Source organism: Pseudophryne corroboree, chromosome 5 (assembly GCF_028390025.1).
Source record: "Pseudophryne corroboree isolate aPseCor3 chromosome 5, aPseCor3.hap2, whole genome shotgun sequence".
Lineage (NCBI taxonomy): Eukaryota > Metazoa > Chordata > Amphibia > Anura > Myobatrachidae > Pseudophryne > Pseudophryne corroboree.
In genome coordinates this window covers 288,595,571-288,614,295 of record NC_086448.1, presented here as the reverse complement: position 1 = coordinate 288,614,295, position 18,725 = coordinate 288,595,571, and the positions used below count along the sequence as shown (strand labels likewise).

General features: G+C 48.5%; 1 protein-coding gene across 4 annotated transcripts in view; it reads right to left on the bottom strand.

Annotated features, from left to right (window-relative positions):
- The window catches only part of ULK4 (unc-51 like kinase 4), a 1,561,547-nt gene that overhangs the window by 1,489,747 nt on the left and 53,075 nt on the right, over positions 1-18,725 (bottom strand). For all 4 annotated transcript variants that reach the window (XM_063922404.1, XM_063922401.1, XM_063922403.1 and 1 more), the window contains exons 5-6: positions 6,242-6,404; positions 5,814-5,915 (exon numbers count right to left, since the gene is read on the bottom strand). In XM_063922404.1, the coding sequence (XP_063778474.1) occupies positions 5,814-5,915; positions 6,242-6,404 (265 nt within the window). The remainder of the gene's footprint in view (positions 1-5,813; positions 5,916-6,241; positions 6,405-18,725) is intronic.

Below are 18,725 nucleotides of genomic sequence, written 5' to 3'. Positions count from 1 at the left end.
TGGAATGGGCATCTACATATTTCGTCTGTGGCAGGCCTGCCACAGAATGTGCAAGCTGAATTGTACTACAAATCCAGCGTGCAATAGACTGCTTAGAAGCATGAGCACCCAGCTTGTTGGGTGTATACAGTATAAACAGCAAGTCAGACTTTCTGACTCCAGCCGTCCTAACTATATATATATATTTTTTTTTTTTTTATTTTTTTTTTTTTAGGGCCCTGACCACGTCTAGTAACTTGGAGTCCTCCAAGTCCCTAGTAGCCGCAGGCACCACAAGAGGTTGTTTCAGGTGAAAACGCTGACACCCCTTTATGAAGAAACTGGAGACGAGTCCCAGTTCTGTCCTGTTCAAATGGAAAATTTTAATATGGGCTTTTGTAAGACAAAGCCGCCCATTCTGACAATCGCCTGGCCGAGGCCAGGGCTAACAACATGGTCACTTCCCATGTGAGATATTTGTCAACAGCATGGTCACTTTCCATGTGAGATATTTCAAATCCACAGATTTGAGCGGTTCAAACCAATATGATTTTAAGAAATCCCAACACTATGTTGAGATCTCACGGTGCCCCTAGGGGCACAAAAAAGCTGTATATGCAATACATCCTTTACAATCTGGACTTCAGGAACTGAAGTCAATTCTTTCTGGAAGAAAATCTACAGGGCCGAAATTTAAATGTTAATGAACCCCAATTTGAGGTCCAAAACACTCCTGTTTTCAGGAAGTGTAGAAATCGACCTAGTTGAATTTCCGTCGTGGAGCCTTCCTGGCCTCACCCACGCAACATATTTTCACCACATGTGGTGATGACGTTGTGCGGTCACCTCCTTCCTGGCTTTGACCAGGGTAGGTATGACCTCTTATGGAATGCCTTTTCCCCTCAGGATCCGGCATTCAACCGCCATGCCGTCAAACGCAGCCGCGGCAAGTCTTGGAACAGACATGGTACCTGCTGAATCAAGTCCCTTCTTAGCTCCCCAGGCCCTTAGTCCTCTGTGAGCATTTCTTGAAGTTCCGGGTACCAAGTCCCTCTTGGCCAATCCGGAGCCACTAGTATAGTTCATACTCCTCTATGTCTTATAATTCTCAATACCCTGGTTATGAGAAACAGAGGAGGGAACACATACACAGACTGGTACACCCACGGTGTTACCAGAACATCCACAGCTATCGCCTGAAGGTCTCATGACCTGGCGGAATACCTGTCCCGTTTTTTGTTCGGGCGGGACGCCATCATGTCCACCTTTGGTCTCTGCCAACGGTCCACAATCATGTTGAAAAACTTCCCTATGAAGTTTCCACTCTCCCGGGTGGAGGTCATGCCTGCTGAGGAAGTCTGCTTCCCAGTCGTCCACTCCCGGAAAGAACACTGCTGACAGTGCTATCACATGATTTTCCGCCCAGCGAAAAATCCTTGCAGTTTTCACTGCCCTCCTGCTTCTTGTGCCGCCCCTCTGTTTACGTGGGCGACTGCCGCGATGTTATCCCACTGGATCAATACCGGCTGACCTTGAAGCAGAGGTCTAGCTAAGTTTAGAGCATTATAAATTTGCTCTAAGCTTATTTATGCGGAGAGAATTCTCCAGACTTAATCACACTTCCCTGGAAATTTTTTCCCTGTGTGACTGTTCCCCAGCCTCTCAGGCTGGCCTCCGTGGTCACCGGCATCCAATCCTGAATGCCGAATCTGCGGCCCTCTATAAGATGAGCACTCTGCAATCACCACAGGAGAGACACCCTTTTCCTTGGATATAGGGTTATCCGCTGATGCATCTGAGGATGCGATCCGGACCATTTGTCCAGCAGATCCCACTGAAGAGTTCTTGCGGGAAATCTGCCGAATGGAATTGCTTCGTAATAAGCCACCATTTTTACCAGGACTCTTGTGCAATGATGCACTGACACTTTTCCTGGTTTTAGGAGGATCCCGATTAGCTCGGATAACTCCCTGGTTTTCTCCACTGGGAGAAACACGTTTTTCTGGACTGTGTCCAGAATCTTCCCTAGGAACAGTAGACGTGTCGTCGGAAAAAGCTGCGATTTTGGAATATTTAGAATCCACTCGTGCTGTCGTAGAACTACTTAAGATAGTGCTACTCCGACCTCCAACTGTTCTCTGGACCTTGCCCTTATCAGGAAAGCGTCCATGTTTCTTTTAAGAAAAATCATCATTCCGGCCATTACCTTGGTAAAGACCCGGGGCGCCGTGGACAATCCAAACGGCAGCGTCTGAACTGATAGTGACAGTTCTGTACCAGGAACCTGAAGTACCCTTGGTGAGAAGGGCAAATTTGGACCTGTAGGTAAACGTCCCTGATATCCAGTGACATCATATCGTCCCCTTCTTCCTGGTTCGCTATCACTGCTCCGAGTGACTCCATCTTGATTTGAACGCTTGTATGTAAGTGTTCAAATATTTCAGATCTCACCGAGCCGGTTGGCTTCAGTACCACAAAATAGTGTGGAATACTACCCCCTTCCTTGTTGTAAGAAGGGTACTTTGATTATCACCTGCTGGGAATACAGCCTGTGAATTGTGTGAGGGGGAGACGTCTCGAATTTCCAATGTACACCTGGGATATTACATGTAGGATCCCGGAGTTCCCTTGCGAGTGTTGCTGAAACTCTTGAGATGACCCCCTACCGCACCTGAGTCCGCTTGTACGGCCCCAGCGTTATGCTGCGGACTTGGCAGAAGCCGTGAGGAGCTTCTGTTCCTGGGAATGAGCTGCTTGCTGCAGTCTTCTTCCCTTTCCTCTCCCCCTGGGCAGATATGACTGGCCTTCGCCCGCCTGCCCGTATGGGGACGAAAGGACTGAGACTGAAAAGACTGTGTCCTTTTCTGCCAATATGTGACTCGGGGTAACAAAAGGTGGATTTTTCAGCTGTTGCCATGGCCACCAGGTCCAATGGACCGCCCCTTTATACGGCAATACTTCCATATGCCGTCTGGAATCTGCCTCACCTGACCACTGTCGTGTCTTCGTCTGGCAGATATGTACATCACATTTACTCTTGATGCCAGAATGCAAATATGCCTCTGCGCATCACACATATATAGAAATGCATCCTTAAAATGCTCTATAGACAATAAAATCCTGTCCCTGTCAAGGGTATCAAAATTTTCAGTCAGGAAATCCGACCAAGCCCCCTCAGCGCTGCACATCCAGGCTGAGGCGATTGCTGGTCGTAGTATAACACCAGTATGTGTGTATATACTGTTATGATATTTTCCAGCTTCCTATCAGCTGGCTCCTTGAGGGCGGCCGTATCTGGAAACGGTAACGCCATGTTTTTTATAAGCGTGTGAGCGCCTTGTCCACCCTAAGGTGTGTTTTCCAACTCGCCCTTACTACTGGCGGGAAAAAGGGTATACCGCCCATAACTTTCTGTCGGAGGAACCCCACGTATCATCACACACTTCATTTAATTTATCTGATTCAGGCAAAACTACAAGTAGTTTATTCCCACCCTACAAAATACCCTTATTTGTGGTACTTGTGGTATCAGAAATACGTAACACCTCCTTCATTGCCCTTAACATGTAACTTGTGGCCCTAAAGGAAAAATACGTTTGTTTCTTCACCGTCGACACTGGGGTCAGTGTCCGTGTCAGTGTCTGTCGACCGACTGAGGTAATTGGGCGTTTTTACAAGCCCCTGACGGTGTCTGAGACGCCTGGACCGATACCAATTTGTCCGCCGGCTGTCTCATGTCGTCAACCGGCTTGCAGCGTGTTGACATTATCACGTAATTCCATAAGTAAGCCATCCATTCTGGTGTCGACTCCCTAGAGAGTGACATCACCATTACAGGCAATTTTCTCCGTCTCCTCACCAACATTTTCCTCATACATGTCGACACACACGTACCGACCTACAGCACACACATACAGGGAATGCTCTGATAGAGGACAGGACCCACTAGCCCTTTGGGGAGACAGAGGGAGAGTTTGCCAGCACACACCAAAAGCGCCATAATGTATATAACAACCCTAGAAGGTGTTGTTTCTATATATGGGCTCTTAATATATAATTATATCGCCAATTTATGCCCCCCTTCTCTTTAACCCTGTTTCTGTAGTGCAGGGGAGAGTGGGAGCCTTCCTCACCAGCGGAGCTGGTCAGGAAAATGGCGCTGAGTGCTGAGGAGAATAAGCTCCGCCCCTTTCACGGCGGGCTTTTCTCCCGGTTATTAGGAAAACTGGCCTGGGTTAAATACATACATATAGCCTTAATGGCTATATGTGATGTATTTATTTGCCAAATAGGTATTTATATTGCTGCCCAGGGCGCCCCCAGCAGCGCCCTGCACCCTCCGTGACCGTGTCAGTGAGCCGTGTAGCAACAATGGCGCACAGCTGCAGTGCTGTGCGCTACCTCTCTGAAGACTGTGAAGTCTTCTGCCGCCTGTTTCCGGACCTCCGTTCCGCCGTCTTTCTTCAGCGTCTGTAAGGGGGATCGGCGGCGCGGCTCCGGGACGAACCCCAGGCTGACCTGTGTTCCGACTCCCTCTGGAGCTCAGTGTCCAGTAGCCTAAAACTTCAATCCTCCTGCACGCAGGTGAGTTGCAAGTCTCTCCCCTAAGTCCCTCGTTGCAGTGATCCTGTCGCCAGCAGGAATCACTGATTAGAAACCTAAAAAAAAACTTTACTAAACAGCTCCTTAAGAGAGCCATCCAGTTTGCACCCTTCTCGGACGGGCACAAAAACCTAACTGAGGCTTGGAGGAGGGTCATAGGGGGAGGAGCCAGTACACACCATGTGACCTAAAAAGCTTTTTAGATGTGCCCTGTCTCCTGCGCAGCCCGCTATTCCCCATGGTCCTGACGGAGTCCCCAGCATCCACTAGGACGTTAGAGAAATCAGTATTTCAAACAATTACAAAAATATGGAGATTAAAAATATTAACCTAGGTTTGCACTTCAAACTAAGAAATTGACCAATATCTAAGCCTAACATATTGACAAATATACCAAACATGAACACTAAAGGGCCATACACATTAGACGATGTCGCTCTATGAGCGACGTCGTCTAATGTTTCCCCTCCCGGGCCGGCCGGTCGGCGGTCGACTGTACACACTGAGCGATATGACTGCTCATATCGCTCAGTGACGTCACGCCTCCGCCAGCCGTGCATGCAGGTCCTGGACGACAGTCCAGATCCTACATGCATGCACAGCCGACAGCGACGATCGTTGCCGACCCGCGTGGTCACGCATCGATCGTCGCTGGCGGCATACACACTTGCCGATAAAATGAGCAACGTCGCTCAGGGAGGGGGAAAATGAGCAACGTCGCTCATTTTATCAGCAAGTGTGTATGGGCCTTTACAGTATAAAATCCCAATGCCATCATAAACCATGTATAAAATCCTACAAATGCTGAAGGTTTTAACTTTATCAGAGTCATAAAAGTGGGGAGGACATGTTTTTCATAAATAAAAAACTACACAGAATTATTTGTTGATTAGAGTAAATAGGCCAAGAAGCCAAATAAATACAACAAACTTTGGAGAATTCAGTTTACTACTGTCAGAATACTTGGAATACAGGTAAGGGACCTCTTATCTGGAAACCAGTTAACTACAAAGTTTCGGACTATTGATAAATTTGATCATTGCTGTATTTATTCCCTGTATTTTCTTCCTTACTGTAATTGCTGTGACGCGTTCTGCAAACAATTTAATGATACTTCATAATATATGCATGCATTATTTTTCAAATAACTTAATTCTATAAATTGTGTTTCATTTCACTTAATTAACAGGAAAAATACATAAACACGAGTGGCAAAATCTGGTGGAACTCACCAGCGAACATTTCATATAACACACATCCTAAGGACCAAAAATCACTAGCAGCTGAGAAATCTGCTCCTTTTATTACTTCTGGGGCAGCATAAACCGGAGATCCTATAATAAAATACACATTACATTTCAGATGTTATTCCATTTTCTACATTTCACATTATCATATAGAATTGCACTAGATTTCTCAATATATTAAATACAAGCTGGGGGATATTAAATTCCAGCCGTTGTGCACTCAGGCATCGCACAAATATTGTCAATTTACAGTAGTGCCACGCCTCTGTAGGGCCCAATGCTTGGAACTGAATTCCCCCCAATTACTGAAAGTAAAATAATCCAAGCACAAAAAAAGCATCTTGCGATATTATCAAATACAGAGCAAGAGAGTCAAAGATTATCTGTAATCACAATATTAGTCCTTTAATTACCTTTTATTCGGTTTCTTAAGTTTCTTCGTGGTGTCGATTCTCCCATATCGCCAGAATTCTCCTCTGATCCTACCATTGCAAAAAATTCTTCTAGATTCTCTCCCTCAGCTTTCGAAAAACTAAAGTTTGTTAACTTCAAGGTGCCAGGTCCATCCAGGAGAATCTTTAAAGAGATGTAACATGATAACACAAAATAAATCCAATATATACATTGAATGACTTACTTATTAACAGATGCGTAACTAAGGAAAGGCGAGCAAGGTGCGTACCCTGGGCGCCGTAGCTGGCACAGCAGAGGGGGGTGCCGCCATCCAGGGCATCGCACCCGCCCACGCCTGACCACAGCCACTTCTGCACCCCCCGCCCGAAGCCGCTTCCGCCGCCCTCACCTGACCCAATTTCACCGCCGAGCAAGTCCCGGTGGTGCTCAGCGGCGTTACTGCAGCAGCAGCTCCTAGCCTCTCTCCTTGCTAGGGCTGCTGCAGGGAGCATGACCGCGATGCCAACATCATGCTCCCTGAGCTTCTGTCTGCCGCCAGACCTCATTGTCGCCGCCGGCTCCCTGCTGAAGATGAGAGGTGAGGAGGGGGAACACTATACACACAAAGAGAGGCATAGAATGGGGAGGGGGGATGTTTATACACAGAGAGGCATAGAACAGGGGGGTCACAGAGAGGCAAAGAAAAATAAGAATTTACTTACCGATAATTCTATTTCTCATAGTCCGTAGTGGATGCTGGGGACTCCGTAAGGACCATGGGGATAGCGGCTCCGCAGGAGACTGGGCACATCTAAAGAAAGCTTTAGGACTATCTGGTGTGCACTGGCTCCTCCCCCTATGACCCTCCTCCAAGCCTCAGTTAGGATACTGTGCCCGGACGAGCGTACACAATAAGGAAGGATTTTGAATCCCGGGTAAGACTCATACCAGCCACACCAATCACACCGTATAACCTGTGATCGGAACCCAGTTAACAGCATGATAACAGAGGAGCCTCTGAAAGATGGCTCACAACAATAATAACCCGATTTTTGTAACAATAACTATGTACAAGTATTGCAGACAATCCGCACTTGGGATGGGCGCCCAGCATCCACTACGGACTATGAGAAATAGAATTATCGGTAAGTAAATTCTTATTTTCTCTAACGTCCTAAGTGGATGCTGGGGACTCCGTAAGGACCATGGGGATTATACCAAAGCTCCCAAACGGGCGGGAGAGTGCGGATGACTCTGCAGCACCAAATGAGAGAACTCCAGGTCCTCCTCAGCCAGGATATCAATTTTGTAGAATTTTACAAACGTATTTGCTCCTGACCAAGTAGCTGCTCGGCAAAGTTGTAAAGCCGAGACCCCTCGGGCAGCCGCCCAAGATGAGCCTACCTTCCTTGTGGAGTGGGCATTTACAGATTTTTGGCTGTGGCAGGCCTGCCACAGAATGTGCAAGCTGAATTGTACTACAAATCCAACGAGCAATAGTCTGCTTAGAAGCAGGAGCACCCAGCTTGTTGGGTGCATACAGGATAAACAGCGAGTCAGATTTCCTGACTCCAGCCCTCCTGGAAACATATATTTTCAGGGCCCTGACAACGTCTAGCAACTTGGAGTCCTCCAAGTCCCTAGTAGCCGCAGGCACCACAATAGGTTGGTTCAGGTGAAACGCTGAAACCACCTTAGGGAGAAACTGAGGACGAGTCCTCAATTCCGCCCTGTCCGAATGGAACATCAGATAAGGGCTTTTTCAGGATAAAGCCGCCAATTCTGACACGCGCCTGGCCCAGGCCAGGGCCAACAGCATGACCACTTTCCATGTGAGATATTTTAACTCCACAGATTTAAGTGGTTCAAACCAATGTGACTTTTGGAACCCAAAACTACATTGAGATCCCAAAGTGCCACTGGAGGCACAAAAGGAGGCTGTATATGCAGTACCCCTTTTACAAACGTCTGAACTTCAGGGACTGAAGCTAGTTCTTTTTGGAAGAAAATTGACAGGGCCGAAATTTGAACCTTAATGGACCCCAATTTCAGGCCCATAGACACTCCTGTTTGCAGGAAATGTAGGAATCGACCCAGTTGAATTTCCACCGTCGGGCCTTACTGGCCTCGCACCACGCAACATATTTTCGCCAATTGCGGTGATAATGTTTTTGCGGTTACATCCTTCCTGGCTTTGATCAGGATAGGGATGACTTCATCCGGAATGCCTTTTTTCCTTCAGGATCCGGCGTTCAACCGCCATGCCGTCAAACGCAGCCGCGGTAAGTCTTGGAACAGACAGGGTCCTTGCTGGAGCAGGTCCCTTCTTAGAGGTAGAGGCCACGGATCCTCCGTGAGCATCTCTTGAAGTTCCGGTTACCAAGTCCTTCTTGGCCAATCCGGAGCCACGAATATAGTGCTTACTCCTCTCCATCTTATCAATCTCAGTATCTTGGGTATGAGAGGCAGAGGAGGGAACACATACCCTGACTGGCACACCCACGGTGTTACCAGAGCGTCTACAGCTATTGCCTGAGGGTCCCTGGACCTGGCGCAATACCTGTCGAGTTTTTTCCAACGGTTTATAATCATGTGGAAGACTTCTGGGTGAAGTCCCCACTCTCCCGGGTGGAGGTCGTGCTGAGGAAGTCTGCTTCCCAGTTGTCCACTCCCGGAATGAATACTGCTGACAGTGCTATCACATGATTTTCCGCCCAGCGAAGAATCCTTGCAGCTTCTGCCATTGCCCTCCTGCTTCTTGTGCCACCCTGTCTGTTTACGTGGGTGACTGCCGTGATGTTGTCCGACTGGATCAACACCGGCTGACCTTGAAGCAGAGGTCTTGCTAAGCTTAGAGCATTGTAAATGTCCCTTAGCTTCAGGATATTTATGTGAAGTGATGTCTCCAGGCTTGACCATAAGTCCTGGATATTCCTTCCCTGTGTGACTGCTCCCCAGCCTCGCAGGCTGGCATCCGTGGTTACCAGGACCCAGTCCTGAATGCCGAATCTGCGGCCCTCTAGAAGATGAGCACTCTGCAACCACCACAGGAGGGACCCCTTGTCCTTGGTGACAGGGTTATCCGCTGATGCATCTGAAGATGCGACCCGGACTATTTGTCCAGCAGGTCCCACTGGAAAGTTCTTGCGTGGAATCTGCCGAATGGGATTGCTTCGTAGGAAGCCACCATTTTACCCAGAACCCTTGTGCATTGATGCACTGAGACTTGGCTCGATTTTAGGAGGTTCCTGACTAGCTCGGATAACTCCCTGGCTTTCTCCTCTGGGAGAAACACCTTTTTCTGGACTGTGTCCAGGATCATCCCTAGGAACAGAAGACAAGTCGTCGGAACCAGCTGCGATTTTGGAATATTTCGAATCCAACCGTGCTGCAGCAACACTACCTGAGATAGTGCTACACCGACCTCCAACTGTTCCCTGGATCTTACCCTTATCAGGGAATTGTCCAAGTAAGGGATAACTAAAATTCCCTTCCTTTGAAGGAATATCATCATTTCGGTCATTACCTTGGTAAAGACTCGGGGTGCCGTGGACCATCCATACGGCAGCGTCTGAACTGATAGTGACAGTTCTGTACCATAAACCTGAGGTACCCTTGGTGAGAAGGGTAAATTTTGACATGAAGGTAAGCATCCTTGATGTCCCGAGACATCATGTAGTCCCCTTCTTCCAGGTTCGCAATCACTGCTCTGAGTGACTCAATCTTGAATTTGAACCTCTGTATGTAAGTGTTCAAAGATTTTAGATTTAGAATCGGTCTCACCGAGCCGTCCGGCTTCGGTACCACAACAGTGTGGAATAATACCCCGTTCCCTGTTGCAGGAGGGGTATCTTGATTATCACCTGCTGGGAATACAGCTTGTGAATGGCTTCCAAAACTGTCTCCCTGTCAGAAGGAGACATCGGTAAAGCCGACTTTAGGAAACGGCGAGGGGGATACGTCTCGAATTCTAATTTGTACCCCTGAGATATCACCTGAAGGATCCAGGGGTCTACTTGCGAGTGAGCCCACTGCGCGCTGAAATTCATTAAGACGGGCCCCCCACCGTGCCTGATTCTGCTTGTAAAGCCCCAGCGTATACTGAGGGCTTGGCAGAGGCGGGAGAGGGTTTCTGTTCCTGGGAACTGGCTGATTTCTGCAGCCTTTTTCCTCTCCCTCTGTCACGGGGCAGAAATGAGGAACCTTTTGCCCGCTTATCCATGAAAAGACTGCGCCTGATAATACGGCGTCTTCTCATGTTGAGAGGCGACCTGGGGTACAAACGTGGATTTCCCAGCTGTTGCCGTGGCCACCAGGTCTGAAAGACCGACCCCAAATAACTCCTCCCCTTAATAAGGCAATACTTCCAAATGCCGTTTGGAATACGCATCACCTGACCACTGACGTGTCCATAACCCTCTACTGGTAGAAATGGACAACGCACTTAGACTTGATGCCAGTCGGCAAATATTCCGCTGTGCATCACGCATATATAGAAATGCATCTTTCAAATGCTCTATAGGCAAAAATATACTGTCCCTATCTAGGGTATCAATATTTTCAGTCAGGGAATCCGACCACGCCAACCCAGCACTGCACATCCAGGCTGAGGCGATTGCTGGTCGCAGTATAACACCAGTATGTGTGTAAATACATTTTAGGATACCTTCCTGCTTTCTATCAGCAGGATCCTTAAGGGAGGCCATCTCAGGAGAGGATAGAGCCCTTACAAGCGTGTGAGCGCTTTATCCACCCTAGGGGGTGTTTCCCAACGCACCCTAACCTCTGGCGGGAAAGGATATAATGCCAATAACATTTTAGAAATTATCAGTTGTTATCGGGGGAAACCCACGCATCATCACACACCTCAGTTAATTTCTCAGATTCAGGAAAACTACAGGTAGTTTTTCCTCACCGAACATAATACCCCTTTTTGGTGGTACTCATATTATCAGAAATGTGTAAAACATTTTTCATTGCCTCAATCATGTAACGTGTGGCCCTACTGGAAGTCACATTTGTCTCTTCACCGTCGACACTGGAGTCAGTATCCGTGTCGGCGTCTATATCTGCCATCTGAGGTAACGGGCGCTTTAGAGCCCCTGACGGCCTATGAGACGTCTGGACAGGCACAAGCTGAGTAGCCGGCTGTCTCATGTCAACCACTGTCTTTTATACAGAGCTGACACTGTCACGTAATTTCTTCCAACAGTTCATCCACTCAGGTGTCGACTCCCTAGGGGGTGACATCACTATTACAGGCAATCTGCTCCGTCTCCACATCATTTTTCTCCTCATACATGTCGACACAAAAGTACCGACATACAGCACACACACAGGGAATGCTCTGATAGAGGACAGGACCCCACTAGCCCTTTGGGGAGACAGAGGGAGAGTTTGCCAGCACACACCAGAGCGCTATATATATATACAGGGATAACCTTATATAAGTGTTTTTCCCCTTATAGCTGCTGTATAGTTAATACTGCGCCTAATTTGTGCCCCCCTCTCTTTTTTAACCCTTTCTGTAGTGTAGTGACTGCAGGGGAGAGCCAGGGAGCTTCCCTCCAACGGAGCTGTGAGGGAAAATGGCGCCAGTGTGCTGAGGAGATAGGCTCCGCCCCCTTATCGGCGGCCTTATCTCCCGTTTTTTTATGTATTTTGGCAGGGGTTAAATGCATCCATATAGCCCAGGAGCTATATGTGATGCATTTTTTGCCATCCAAGGTGTTTATTATTGCGTCTCAGGGCGCCCCCCCCAGCGCCCTGCACCCTCAGTGACCAGAGTGTGAAGTGTGCTGAGAGCAATGGCGCACAGCTGCAGTGCTGTGCGCTACCTTGTTGAAGACAGGACGTCTTCTGCCGCCGATTTTCCGGACCTCTTCTGCCTTCTGGCTCTGTAAGGGGGTCGGCGGCGCGGCTCTGGGACCCATCCAAGCTGGGCCTGTGATCGTCCCTCTGGAGCTAATGTCCAGTAGCCTAAGAAGCCCAATCCACTCTGCACGCAGGTGAGTTCGCTTCTTCTCCCCTTAGTCCCTCGATGCAGTGAGCCTGTTGCCAGCAGGTCTCACTGAAAATAAAAAACCTAAACTAAAACTTTCACTAAGAAGCTCAGGAGAGCCCCTAGTGTGCACCCTTCTTGTTCGGGCACAGAGATCTAACTGAGGCTTGGAGGAGGGTCATAGGGGGAGGAGCCAGTGCACACCAGATAGTCCTAAAGCTTTCTTTAGATGTGCCCAGTCTCCTGCGGAGCCGCTATCCCCATGGTCCTTACGGAGTCCCCAGCATCCACTTAGGACGTTAGAGAAAAAGGGGGTGGTGGGATGCACACGGATGCATAAGGATAAGGGGTGTGACGATACAGTGAAGCAAAGAATGAAGGTGGGGAAGGGACACAGTGGTACATAGGGGTTATCCAATTAGCCCCAATGCCGATAAAACGGCCAGTTATCGCGATTATTGACCAATGGTTATTTACACGGTATCCAATAACAGGCCATTTTTATCATCCAAAATTGGACCAGCGATCGTGCGATAACACATGGGAACGGGGATAAATCCCCAATCCCATGTGTTATCGCAACTACGGCAGGACACTTATCGCGGATTATGCTTCGGATGCCTGAGGCTCCTGAAGCATAATCCCTGATTAGTGGCGGCATCTGGGCTAATTGGATAGCCCTCGGCCATAAAATTACCCCAGCAGCCATTGACAGTGGGTAACTGGATACCCCCCATAGAATGATGGAGGAAACGATGCGTGCTGATGGTGTACTGAGAGACGACGCATGGGGAGGTGATGGTGTGCTGAGAGATGATGGTGTGCTAAGAGACGACACAGGGGGCGGTGATGCGGTGCTGAGAGACGACACAGGGGGAGGTAATGGGGTGCTGAGAGATGACACAGGGGGAGGTGATGGGGTGCTGAGAGACGACACAGGGGGAGGTGATGGGGTGCTGAGAGACGACACAGGGGGAGGTGATGGTGTGCTGAGACGCGACACAGGGGGAGGTGATGGTGTGCCGAGAGACGACACGGGGAAGTGATGAGAAATGACGCGGTGGGGAGGTGATGATTTGCTAAGAGATGCAGGAAGGACATGATGGTGTAGCCGAGAGTCACAGCGGGCAGGAAGTGACAAGGGGGGCACGTGTCTGGTTGAAACGCTATTGTATGATGAGGACCTTGTTAATATTCCTACACAAACAGGTATCTTCCAGGCGATGTGACTTACATGAATAGTGAATACCAACTGAAGACTACCTTCTTCCCAAGGAGGATACATTTCTTCAGAGGTTCCATATTGTGAGAAACCATCATATAGGTAAGGTGTGTATGCAATGGAAAGGAATGTTCCCATAGTGACGAGAGACAGGTGGTGTGTCATGTTAACACGGCCCATTTTTAGTGACCATGCCCCTTCTGGCATGTGGCCACGCCCACTTCTTTGAAGGCACGCGTGCACATATTGTTCTTTATTTGCTTTTTTTATTTGTTTTTGCTGGGGTTTGGTTTTATTTTGGGGGCGCGCCGAAGACCCTAGTTACGCCTCTGCTTATTAATAGGGCCGATGTCTCTACTAACATTTACATTCCACGGGGGCGTGGCTACGCGGACATGGAGTAGCAGCTTATAGACAGCGCTCTCAGTTATATTAATCCTGAATTCCTATCCTGGTGTCCCTCTGCTGCTTTAAAAGTACCTGGAGTGTTGGGAGAACGTCTGCTGCGCACCTTGACCCTGCTTCGGACCGCAGGTGGCAGCTGCCTCGTTTGCAGGGACCCGGACTGCGCTGAAAGCATCGGAGCAGAAGGAGGAAGCCGGCGCCATTACGGAGCGGAAGTTGTAGGAGCCGGGAGCCGCGCGGGGAAGAAGACGGAGACAGCGGCCGTGAGCGGTAAGATCTGCACTCTGTCTGTGCCCTGCTGTCCGGCCCCAGTACACTCAGCCTCCCGTACCCCAGGACCGCTGTCTTCACTGGCTATACAACCCGATCTAGGAGGGGGAAATAAGAAGCTGCCGGAGGGGAAGGGGGGGGACTGGGCTATGCCTGTGCTCAGAGGTCTGCTCTACCTGCTCTGGAGAACCCTATGCCTGTGCACTCTGCACCTGGATACTGTTAAATCTCCTATTGACATTATTTTTGCTGGGTTCATTGATGCCTGCGTTGTCCCCATTGTACATGTTGTGAGGAGAAATAGAGCGGGAGACGCCGCCATTTTACCCCTGCAGTGAACACTGATATCTGTGTGGCCTGGGCTCGTGGGCAACTGTTCCTGTCCGGCCATTGTGTGATCTGTCCTAGATCCGGTGTATTGCCTCCGCTGTTATATTCTATACTACTACTCTCTGTTTGGGTGACTCTGCTTATACTACAGCATAATGGTGAAACAGCAGCAATCGGCTGCTGCCAAGCTGGAGAAGTACTCCAGGTCTTCAAACCCTAACCGTAAGGAGGTGACCCCCTGATTGTGATCCCTCTCCTCCATCACGGTCCCCTTACGGTCCTGCCGCCTCCGATACCACCCCTGACGCCGCTCTTCAGAGGGTCCTGGACGCTGTGGCGGCTAGCAAGGCCAGGCTGTCGGATAAAATTGGTCAGGTTCAATCTGACCTCTCTATCATACATCATGACCGTCAGAAGGTTAGGGAATGTGTGGGTGAGGTGGAGGCTCGTACGTCCACTCTTGAAGACTCAGTGAATCCGCTGGGTGCTAAAGTCACTGCTATTACTGCTCAATTAACGGCTGTACAACATAAATTGCTGGATATGGAAAGGCGTTTGAGGAGATGTAATGTCCGATTCGTGGGTCTGCCTGAACGCGAGGAAGGCCAGAGCCTGAGAAATTCTTGGAGAAATGGCTCACTGATAGCTATGGGATTGATTCCTTCTCGCCCTTTTTTACTGTGGAAAGAGCTCATAGAGTCCCCTCCCGTCCTCTCCCGCCTGGGGCACCACCCCGTACCTTGATAGCTAAACTCCTCAATTACCGTGACAGGGATGCTAACCTACGGCTGAACCGTACTAAAGGCCCACTGTTATGGAATGGCTCACGAGTGTCCGTGTTCCCGGACTTTGCGGTGGAGGTTCAGAAAAATAGGGCCCAGTTTACTCCGAGAACTGAATATATCCTATGCTATGTTATTCCCTTCTAAGCTTAGAATTGTTGTGGATGGGGAGACTAAATTCTTTTCTACTCCTCGGGAGGCCTCCATGTGGCTAGATGCCTCCATGTGGCTAGATACCGCCAGGCCGGCGAGGCGGGCCATGGTCGCAGACTGAAGATATGGGACTATCCTTTTGATATGGACGCTCTTGCCTTCACTTATTGCTGGCTTAAGTTTTTTTTTTTTCCTGTCACTGTATTGAGGGGAATGTATCGGGGATCAGACACCTGATTCCACTCTGTGTGCCTACTGTATTTACGGGTTTGGGGCGAGCATTGTCACTTGCTCTCCTAGAGGTAGATAGTTGGGTAGTGGCATTGGGGGTTTATGGCTTTGGTTGCTGGGCATTGCTTAGAGTTTTACCTGGGGGAGTCTTGGGGGATGGGGCACTTTAGCGGTAAAACTCCGCACCGGACTGTTATTCAAATATATTTCTGAAGTTTCAATATAGGGGGATGCTTTCTATAGACTGAGGGCGCTGCGACATGTCTAGTCGTCACTGTATTTTTTGCCCACCAGTTTTAGTACTAAGTATAGAGAATTTAGGTTCGTTTTGTCGGTAAAAGGGGGGGGGGGGGGGGGGGGGGAGGTTTTGTTGTAGGGATCCAAGTATGCCAATGTTTGGGGCAGTGTACAGGGTGGGGGACTCGGGGGTGGAGGTATGCCAAAGTTCGGGGAGGCATCCAGGGGGGGAAGGGACCAGGGGGATTGGTTTGCAACTGTCGAGATATGTTTGTACTTTTTTTCTACTGCATTATGATATGGGGGACTTGCTGGTTTTTCCTGTGATATTGGGAGTGCAACGTGTTACGTGTTGGGTACTGTATGTGATAGCGGAGTCACGGATGTACGACACACTAGGGCTATATGGCGACTAATTTAGTTAAATTCCTCTTGGAATGTGCGAGGCCTCAATGACAAAGTCAAGAGAGCCTTGGTTCTTAGCTCAAACAATACAGGGCAGATGTCATCTGTCTAATGGAGACCCATCTGGTTGGGGCTAAAGTTATGTCTCTAAGAAAACCGTGGGTGGGTTGGGCTTACCACTCAACCCATACCTCCTCCTCTAGGGGGGTCTGCATCCTGATCAGGAAACAGATTCCGTTTACGGTAGAGCAAGTACAAATTGATTCATGGGGCAGATCAGTTTTTATTAAGTGTCAGATTCACTCTGTATCTCTTGTGTTGATAGCACTATATATACCGCCTCCATACTCCCCGGAGGTCCTTAAAAAAACTGCGGAGTTTATTGCTTTATTCTCTGATACCCCTGTAATTAGTCTGGGGGATTATAACACTACCCTAAATCCGACTCTGGACAGACTTACGGCTACAAGGGCGCCTCCCGGACAGAGTAGTGGCTCCTTTAAGGCACTAGTGGAGGGCATGGAATTAGTTGATGTATGGCATCAGAGATACCCTGATATTAAACAATATTCTTGTTTTTCACTTACACACTCTGCCTTCTCTAGAATAGATCTGGCTCTGATTTCCCCTGAACTGCTACCGCGAGTTCGGTCGGTACAATATGAAACTAGAGGAATTTCCGATCATTCCCCAATTTCCCTGGTTTTAGATATGGGGGGGAATGAGAGGTCAGGTATTCTGGAAACTGAATCCATTTTGGCTCACCAGACTGGGAACTGTTGGGGCACTAGAGGAACAGTGGGCAGAATTCATGGAACTTAACGAGGGCACAGCTCCTTTGTCCGTACTTTTGGATGTATTTAAGACCCACATACGAGGTACTCTTATTCGGGCGGTAACGACTTTGAAAAAAACATATAGGGAGAGGGAGGCCAATCTGGAGACTTCTTGTAGGTCTTTGGAGCTTGCTTATTTGGCTGATAATTTGACTTCATCTAGGGAGGCCTGGATGCAGGCTCAGAGAGAGTGGACCGACTGTTTGACTGGCAAAGCAAAATATAGGATACTTTTCACTAAACATTCACTTTATGCAACTGGCGACAGGCCTGGTGGTTTTTTGGCTAGGCTGGCGCGCACTGAGCAACCATCCAATACTGTTGTCCAAATTGAGGGCCGCGACTGTAATGTGTACAATCAAACCCCCGACATAACCAATCACTTTCTTGGCTACTATGGTCGATTATATAGCACCAGGTTAACCTGTACAGATGGGGACCTACGGACGTATCTTGATGCTATCCCCTTGCCGACACTGACCCCTGAAGCGCGCGATTTGCTTGACTCCCCCAATTTCTCTGGCAGAAGTAGAGAGGGCCATAAAATTCTTCCCTGGTGGCAAAGCGCCGGGGCTGGATGGCATACCTTTAGAATTATAGAAAAAGCATGGTGAATTTTATGCACCCAGATTATTGGCACTGTATGAATGGATGTTTGAGGGGGAGACAGTGCCGGAGTCTATGTCCGAAGCATTGATTATAGATCTGTTGAAACCTGATAAGGACCCCACTAAAGTGGAGTCTTATAGACCCATATCTCTTCTGCCTACCGATATCAAAATCCTGGCTAAAATACTAGCGATTAGACTTAACTCAGTTATTGCTCAGCTGATTCATGGTGATCAGACTGGGTTTATGCCTGGGAAATCCACTCTGATTAATTTTAGGAGATTATTTACTCATCTGCAGGTCCCTCGTGGGGACGACCACTCCTCGGTTATAGTTTCATTAGATGCTGCTAAAAGCATTCGACTCGGTGGAGTGGAAGTTCCTTTGGGGGGACCATGGAGAAATTTGGGATAGGCCCCAGTTTTATTAAGTGGGTCAAATTAATGTACTCGAACCCTAGAGTGTCAGTTAACGGTTTTATTTCATCCTCATTTCCGCTACAGAGAGGGATTAGGCAGGGTTGCCCCTTGTCTCCTACCCTGTTCACATTGGTGGCGGAACCGCTGGCATGTCTCAGACACACTGAAGCTATATCGGGTTTTAAAATTGGTCCAAGAGAAGACAAGATAGAAATATGTCATCTGCATACAAAACTATTTGTAACTATGCCGTCACCATGCCTATAATCCTTAATATAATTAACAACTTTGGTAAATACTCAGGACTCCTGATTTACTGGGAAAAATCCTGTATAATGCCATTCAAGGGACAGTGCCCGGAGAGTCCTAGTATACCCCTCCCACTTCAGTGGGTGGAGGTCTTTAAATACTTAGGTATATGGATATCCAATGACCCATCTCGCTATATAGCCCTCAGTGTACAAACCCAAATAAACTATTTGAAATGTCGAATAGCGGTGTTGGGCAAGCTCCCGCTGACGGTTACGGGGAGAATTAATCTTATAAAAATGACGGCACAGCCCAAATATACATCCCTCAGGCAACATTTAAGCGAATAGATAGT